We start from the raw sequence: 8860 nt of genomic DNA on the forward strand, positions 1-8860 counted from the left end.
AGGTGGGTTGGGCCAAGAGAATGACTGGCCCAAAATCACTCATTTGCCTCTCATGGCTAAGGCGGGATTTGACCTCATGGTTTCCCAGTTTCTAGCCTGATATCTTAACCACTAGACCAGGGGTCTTCAAACTTGGACAGCTTTAAGACTCATGGACTGCTCAAAATTGGAAGCGTGAAAAAAACCCTGGTAGAAGAAGAGGTGATTAAAAAAATAATGGAACGTGCAGAAATGAGTAGATTTGACATTGGCAATTAGAGCGCAAGAAGAAAAAGAATATGATAAAATATGGGATTTATTTTATCAATGGCTAGGTAAGAAAGTAGTAAAGTTGATACATTGTAATGATATATTTGATTATTGTGAAATGAACATGAACTAGACATTGTAGAAGTTGCGATTTGCTCGAAAAGGATAACATGAACTTATAATCGAAGTCCAATAATGGCTTGATAACATGATATAGTTGATTTACATAATATGAAAGTTTAGGAGGGAAAGTGTTAATATTGTGCACAATATTAACTGTTAATATTGTGTACCAACCGACACACTGTACAATGGAAAGATGGTTTTATTTGATGTTTTGTGTTTGTGTATGTTTGTTATCAAAATAAATTCTTAAAAAAAGACTTGTGAACTTCCACTCCCAGAATTCCTCCTCCAGTCATATTAACTCAGGAATTCTGGGAGTGGAAGTCCACAAGTCTTAAATTTGCCAAGTTTGAAGACCCTTGCACTAGACCAAACTGGCTCCTTGCTACAACTGAACTGAATTTTGTTGGATTTTGCTGATCTTTAATTGGAATTGCCCCCACCCACCCTTCCAAAAAAAAGACTAAAACCCATTTCGGAGCATGCAGATCCGACACTCTGAGATTAACCAGGCAAACAAGTCACACAGTTCAATCTGAAAAGGCTCCTTTCGTCCATTAGGATAACAATTATTTTTTTAAACTTTAAATTTTCATTTGGAATGAATCATACATAAAAAGGGTTAAATAGGAATTAGGCTATTAACACTCCGTTGGAGAATTCAAAGGTTGTTTTTTTAAAGTCACGTAAACAACCTTTTAACCAGCAGTTTCTGACCCAGAAAATAACAAAACAAAAAAATGTACAGCCAGCTCTTGTAAGGTTGTATAACAACGCACATAATCGCACACACAAACAGGTGTCCTTGTAAACTCTTCCAGTCTTGAAAACTTGAGTTTCTCGTTTTTAAATGCTCAGTCCTGTATCTTCAATATGCTTCTTTTCTCCAAGTCATTCATCTCCTTTAAAATGAGAGCGATGTTGTATCTTAATTCCTGGAATTTGGCCACGGGGACCTGACAGACAAAACAAAACAGAAAGAATGACGATTGTAATTGATGTGACTATTAAGCTTACCACGTTTAATATTATCACTATGTTTTTACTAGAAGATACGATAAGAGGGAGGAATGGAAAGTTTTATTATATGCAATACTAGCTCGATTCCCATGCTTCGCTACGAAACTATGTGGTCAGACTTAGTTTTTGGGGAGGAAAATAAGAGGGGGGGAAGCATCCATCGGTATTCGTCAGAACAGTTTCCTAAGTCAAACATTTTCTACATTTAAAACATGTGTTTGTTTTTTTAAAAAAAATCCTCATGAAACTACACATTTTTGTAAAAAAGAAAATAAAGTTTTCCATTCCACAACATTCCTCGTAGTCTACAACTCGGATTCTGAGAGAAGGCAGAATGCCAGACATAAAATGCGGATTCTGGAGAGCGTTTTGGAGCTGAAAAATCTATGGTAAAATTCAAAGGGACTTTGCCCCAAAACAACTTGCTAGCAAGACTTACTTCAAAGCGATGAGTGGATCCATCAGAGATCTTCAGTTGCATTAAGATGGAAGGCTGTAAAGCCCGGGCAAGAGAGCTGAAAACAAACATATTAAACACCCCTGAGAGGAGACATAAGAACACAGGCAGAGGCTGAATCAAGATTTGGCAAATTTCTTTCCATTATTTTTTTCCCCATCACCAGGAGAAGCCAATAAACGAGAATATATGTTGCTTGGGGTTAAACTCTGGAGTCCTTGGTGTTCTCTGAGATTGCTTGTTTTCTTGCAGACGTTTCATAGCCCAGCTAGATAACATTATCAGTGCTGGAAGGGAGGAAGGGTTTCAGGGAGGAGGAGGAGGAGGCATGTGGGGTCCTTGGTGCTCTCTCAGCTTGCTTTTCTTGCAGATGTTTCATTATCAAACTAGATAACATCATCAGTGCTAGAAGGGAATGAGGTTTGGGAGGAGGAGGAGGAGGAGGAGGAGGAGGAGGAGGAGGAGGAGGAGGAAGAAAAGAAAGAGGCATGTGGGGTCCTTGGTGTTCTCTGAGCTTGCTTTTCTTGAAGACGTTTCATTACCAAACTAGATAACATCATCAATGCTAGAAGGGAATGGGATTTGCCCTATATTTATATACTAGCAGCTGGAACCAGCAAGAACATGTTCACCAACACTGAAGGGCAAGCTGCTTGTACAGATAGAATAGAATAATCTTTATTGGCCAAGTGTGATTGGACACACAAGGAATTTGTCTTGGTGCAAATGCTCTCAGTGTACATAAAAAGAAAAGATACATTCGTCAAGGGTCAAGAATCATAAGTTTCAACATTTAATACAGTCATAGATTGCCAATAAGCAATCAAATCATACTAGGAAACAGTCAATAAAAATCTATATATACAGAGGCCAAATTCCACTCCTTTCTAGCACTGATGACGTTACCTAGTTTGGTAATGAAAGGTCTGCAAGGAAACCACCGAGCTCAGAGAGCACCAAGGAGCCCACAGCAGAACAATAAATTGGGAGGAAGAACTCAATGGAACAGAACGGTCTTCCATCTGAATCATAAATGGGGACAATAATTTGTGTTTGCAACTCGATACCTGGGTTAGGGTAGGCCAGGAAATACCAAGCATCTCATTTAGAAAATTTAAAAAACAACAAAATGGCCCTAAATCATAGAGCCATTCCTGATCTTCCGTCAATCACCTACAGCAGAGGGTATTGTGGGAGTTGAACTCCACAGGTCTTCAAGTGACCAAGTTTGGAGTTCAAATTCTGGGAGTTGGAAGTCCATAAGTCTTAAAAAGTCGCCAAGTTTCAAGACCCCCGATCTAGAAAAACTCAAAAAGCAAACTCAAACCACCTCCCTGCCGGGAGACTGGCTAGAATTCCCAACCTGGTTGAAAGGGCAACATCCACTCTCCACTTGAAGTCTTCGATTCTGGGAAGCCGGTTTCCTTGTTTCTGAAGAGCGGCTTCGAGGAGGGGGCGTCTGTAAGAAAGAGGAGGGGGCAATGTTGCCTAGAAAGTAGACCAAGGGCTCTTAAAAGGCAGCAGGTTGAAAAACGAGCTGTTTCTCCAGGCAAAAAGAAAGGAGTGTTAGGGGACTTCCGGTTTGAAGGGCTTCGGCGGCAGGCAGGAATCCGCGATCGTGCGCGGTCTCTGCCTGGGCTCGCAGCTGGAGCGCCCTGAGCCAGCTGGCTTCGGGGCTAAGCCACCCCGTAGAGGTGGTGAAGAGGGGAGAGATCGCCAGCAGGGTTGAGGGGAGCCGCATCTCTCCTCCTCAGCTGGCCAAACTCCCTTTCCCGAAGGCGGTAGGAGCGGTGGTCAGAAATGGCCACCTCAAAGAAGCACTCAACTGGAAAAGGAAGTGCAGGAGGAAGATAAGAAGTGAAAGTTTTGGCTGACCGGGTTAAAAAGCAACAACTAAGGTACCCTGGAATTTAAATTTTATAAAAGATAATATCGCTCCCAAAGAAGAGTCGGAAGCAGCGAATGAAAGTGAAAAGGGAAAGTTTTTATTTCTTCTCTCTCCTTCCTTACATTGACAACTAAGAAAGGAGCGTTAGGATTACCCCAATTAAATCCTTAGTCTTGAGCCAAACTTCCAAAACTTCCAAAGGATTTATTGAGAGTTACATGCCCAGCACTGCCTGAGTGCAGACAATTCCGAGACACATCATTCATTGTCAACCTTGACCCTGGTTTCCCCCCCACCCCTCTGGGTGTATCCTAATTCATATTCTCCAATGGGACACATCCATAGCCCAGAGTCACCAATCATGTTCTCCAGTTAGAATTTTGCACGGCAGAAACGCCCGTCACCTAGTTGCTATCTTTGAAAACATTTATGGAATGCACTTTCGATTTCCAAGCTGCCGCACTGCTCTTTCAAACCCCTTTCCCCCCACTCCCTGTCTGTTGGCAGCTCTAAAAAGACCATAGAAATATTTTATGAGTTGACAGGGACATGATTATTTTGTTTCTGGAGCGTAGAGTTAGGTTTGCTCGCTGCTAGCTTAGTTGCAGGTTTTCCCTTCCCGCTTGAGAAGTTTTATTGCAGGAAACAAGGCAAGGCTAAGGAGAACGAAATGGGAAAATGGACTAACCTGTTCCCAAAGACCACCTTTGCAAAATCGGCAATGAATTCCTCTGGTATCCTGAAAAAGGGAGGATTGAGTAAGGGAAAGGCAAATGGGCTTTAATACGTTCTTTCTGTCTCAAATTACCAGACAAGAGGGAGGGAGAGGAAGGAAGGAGAAAGGAAGGAATGGAGGGAGGAGAAAGAAGGGATGGAGAAGAAAAGGAGGAAAGGAGGGAGAAGGAAGGAGGGAAGAAAGGAAGGAAAGGAGAAGAAATAAGGGATGGAGGAAAAGGAAGAAAGGAAAGGAGGGAGGGAGAAGGAAGGAAAGGAGGGAGAAGAAAGGGGGAAGGAGAAGAAAGGAAGGAAGGAAAGGAGGAAGGAAGGGAGGAATGGAGGGAGAAGAAATAAGGAATGCAGAAGGAAGGAAAAGGAAGGAAAGAAGGGAAGGAAGGAAGGAATGGAGGGAGAAAAATAAGGGACGGAGAAGGAAGGAAAGGAGGGATGGAGAAGGAAGGAAAAGAGGGATAAGAAAGGAGGGAGGGAGAAGAAATAAGGGATAGAGAAGGAAAAAAAGAAGGAATGGAGGAAGGAGAAATAAGGGATGGAGAAGGAAGGGAGGAAAGGTGAGAGGAGAAAAGAGGAAGGAAAGGAAAAGAAAGGAAAGGAGGGAGGGAGGGAAGGAAGGAAGGGTTGATTCTGAAGTTGTTTTTTTCCAGCTGCCCTGGAAGATTTAATAAAGACCCCCCACAATTTACAAACATCACCCCTCGGAGTTGGCCAAATCCCTTGCAGCATCTAATTTTTCTGGTTAGGTTAGTCATAGGAAAAAGAAATGGTTTTTCAGTCAAATGAAAACCATACTTGGTGTGGGAGAGAAAAGGAGAAAAGGGAAAACAGAGACAAAAGATGTCAAAAAAAAAAAAAAAAGATCAAGACATTTGGAAAAGCAGTTCAGAGAGGGAAGGAGGGACTGCATAGCTGGCCGGGGAATTCTGGTCGTTGGAAGTCCCCGTATCTTAACGGATGCTTGGCCTATTATCACCGGAAGCCTCTTGCAAAGCAGCCCACCCTGGACCACATGGCCCCATCACTTACGCTAAGGTCCCTGCCAGCAGAGGAAAAGGACACATACCTGAGCAATTTCAAATCTTCTTTAAACACCTGTCAGAGGAAAGAGGGAGAAGACATTAGGCCGTGAGTGTTTGTAGCTCACGATGAAACTGTGGGGTCCCTGGTGCTCTCCGAGTTTGGTGGTTTTCTGGCAGACATTTCACCACCAAACAACGCAACATCATCAGTGCTAGAAAGGAGGGGAGAGGTAGAGGAGGAGGAGAGCTGTGGGTCCCTGGTGCTCTTTGAGTTTGGCTGTTTTCTTGCAGACGTTTCATCACCAAACAAGGCAACATCATTAGTGCTAGAAAGGGGATGGGAGGAGGAGGAGAGGAGGAGGAAGAGGAAAAAAGGAGGAGGAAGAGGAGAAGAGGAGGGGAGGAGGAGAAGAAGAGGAGGAGAGCTGTGGTCCCTGGTGTTTTGAGTTTGGCTTTTCTTGCAGAGTCATCACCAAACAAGGAGGAAAGGATGGAGAGAGAGAAGGAGGAGGAGGAAGAGGAGGAGGAGGAGAAGAGGAAGAGAAGAAGGAGGAAGATGAGAAGAGGAGGAGGAAGAGAAGAGGAGGAGGAGAAGAGGAGGAGGAGAGCTGTGGATCCCTAGTGCTCTGAATTTGATTATTTTCTTGCAAATGTTTCATCACCAATCAAGGGAACATCATCAGTGCTAGAAGGGATGGGAGAGGAAGAGGAAGAAGAGGAGGAGGAGAGCTGTGGATCCCTGGTGCCCTTGAGAGTTTGGCTGTTTTCTTGCAGACGTTTCATCACCAAACAAGGCAACATCATTAGTGCTAGAAAGGATGGGAGAAGTAGAGGAGAAGGAGGAGGAAGAAGAGAGAGAGGAGGAGGAGGAGAGAAAGAGGAGAAGGAGGGAGAGGAGAAGAAGAGGAGGAGGAAGAGAAGAGGAGGAGAAGAAGAAGAGAAGAGGAGGAGAAGAGCTGTGGATCCCTGGTGCTCTGAGTTTGGTTATTTTCTTGCAAATGTTTCATCACCAATCAAGGGAACATCATCAGTGCTAGAAGGGATGGGAGAGGAAGAGGAAGAAGAGGAGGAGGAGGAGGAGGAGGAGGAGGAGGAGGAGGAGGAGGAGGAGAGCAGCTGTGGATCCCTGGTGCCCTTTGAGTTTGGCTGTTTTCTTGCAGACGCTTCATCACCAAACGAGGGAACATCATCAGAGCTAATTCGCTGTCAGAATTTCCTTGGTATTTCACCAAACAAGGCCTTAGAAAACGGATGGGCACCTCCGTTCCCATTCTCTTCTTTTGCATCCAAATTTAAAGAGGAACACTCACTTCTTGCTTGAGAGAAGACAGAGGGAGCCTCAAAGCTTCGCGGAGGAGGCCATACATGCCAGCCAGGAGGACGGCCAGCTGCTCCTCCGACAGACGGGCACTCTCAGCGACCGTCTTTACCAAGGCTTGGCACTCCTTTCCTTCCAAGGCGCCGACGGTGGCTGTGGAAACCCAAGAATCCGAATAAAGACTCCAATTCCCATAAGGCTGAGCCCGAAGTAGCATCACGGACCCGATGATGCCTCCATAGTCGTAAATACTCAAAAGGCACAAAAGTTTAAACATGCGTCTGACATCCACCCCCACCTCCAAGCACCAGCCAGAAAAAAAATAAATCTCATTTTCAGACTGTTTCCAGTCTCCAAAAATCCACAGGAGCATTTGCAAAAACAAAAACAAAAAACCACACTTTCTCGACAAGACTGTCTGCCAGATGCCCTAAATTCCCTACAGTCAGAAGGTCGCAAAAGGGACTTCCGATTCAGATTTATGACAGGGCCCACCATCGTAAATATGAATCGGTTGCCAAGAGTTGCCAAGAGTCCGAATTTTGATCACATGGCCATGGGGAATGCTGCCACCACCGTGTGAAAAACGGGGACCTGTCCTTTTTTTCAGTGCCGTTGGCAACTTCAAATGGACGTTATATGGGACAGTTGTAAGCTGAGAACTACCTGCATTTGCTAGCAAAGAGGGTAGATTTCTTGAAGTGCCTTTCTCAGATTTCGAAAGGGACTCTCAAGGCCTGGGTTACATACCTCTTTCATGCCTGTGTATCATGCTAGCATCAAACAACGGACCCAAATATTTTGCATTATTTGCACGACGGTACCATGGTTTTTAATCAATGCTTATTGATTGATTTCCAGAAAAAGTTTTAGGGGGACGAGCAATGCTGGAAAAGCTAAATTCAGTGGTTGGATCTTACATATCCAGGGAGATGTTGATCTCATATTGGCTAATTATGAATTAAGTTCTCCCACCAAGGTCTTTCTCTAGGCCCAAGATCCCCTCTCCAAAGAATTTCACTTCTCCATTGCTATCTTTTCAAGGGCGGATGAAAAGCCTGCTGGTCTGCCAAACAGTTTAGTTTGTTGCAAATTTCTCTGTCACATCCCCGTTTTGTTTTTTATTACTTATAACACAAAGTTCAAGGCCGGGCAACCTAAGCAAACCTCCGGGAACACAGAAATATTTTGAATGAAGGAGGAAAAAAAATGTTGCCTCTTTAAGTGAAGCGAGATGCTGTTGAGAAACAAATTATTTTATTTCCAGAGAAGAAGATAAAAAATTTGCTTTGACATTCTCTCAATTGTTCTAAGGCAAAAAAAAGAGTTAATGTTTTGTTTGTGTTTTGGTGCTTTCAAGGGTTTCCTGCCCTTCACATCATGGGGTTGGACTAGAAGACCTCTAAAGTCCCTTCCCTGTTATCTTCTTACTTCTTTATATATATAAAAGCGAAATACCACTCACTCACCATCACAAAATCTCCAGAAACATAAAGCCTAAAGTCTTACTGTCCCCACTTATTTGTTCTTATGTTCATACTTACACTTGTTATCTTGTACATGTTTGACAAACAAACAAATAAAATAAAATAGATAACATTCTCCCAAAATTGCAGAAACGCTGAAAATAATAAAAAAGCTAATTATTTCCTCCCCCGTTTTTAGGAGCTCGCCCTGTAAGAGGGTTTTTTGTTTTTTGTTTACCTTTGAGGAGTTTCCGGAAAATCTCCTTTTCTAGCTCTTGTAGGCTCTTCGCCATGGCTTCTACCTGGGGGGGTATGCGAGGCCCCCAAAAACTGGCCCTGTTCAGGCTGCTTTCGCCGGCCAGCCCCGGGGGCAGGTAAGGGGGAGACACCCCCTTCCCCGCCGCCGTCATGGCAGCTCCTTCGCCCCGCAAAAAAAAAAAAAACAAGAAAGAAAGAAAGAAGGAAGGAAGGCGAGGCAGGCGCCGAGTTTCTGCAAAAAAAGCGCTGCTTTTGCAGAGCAAGCAAAAGCAAACCCAGCCGGATCGCCCACGTGACCTCTCCCCATTCCCGGGGAACGTTCCATTC

The 8860-nt window shown here is 44.0% G+C and overlaps 1 protein-coding gene across 1 annotated transcript; it reads right to left on the minus strand.

Moving 5' to 3' along the window:
• Positions 1–908: 908 nt before the first annotated feature.
• On the minus strand, positions 909–8860 carry COMMD5 (COMM domain containing 5). Its single transcript, XM_026687800.2, has 7 exons — positions 8514–8860; positions 6802–6962; positions 5536–5564; positions 4429–4479; positions 3216–3311; positions 1835–1910; positions 909–1331 (listed from the first exon to the last, which is right to left on the minus strand). Exons 1-7 carry the CDS (start codon positions 8683–8685, stop codon positions 1230–1232), a joined length of 687 nt encoding a protein of 228 aa, XP_026543585.1. The 5' UTR covers positions 8686–8860; the 3' UTR covers positions 909–1229.

This window comes from Notechis scutatus, chromosome 10, assembly GCF_049901735.1.
Source record: "Notechis scutatus isolate UNSWTSFEM ecotype Mainland chromosome 10, rNotScu1.2, whole genome shotgun sequence".
NCBI classification, from domain to species: Eukaryota; Metazoa; Chordata; class Lepidosauria; order Squamata; family Elapidae; genus Notechis; species Notechis scutatus.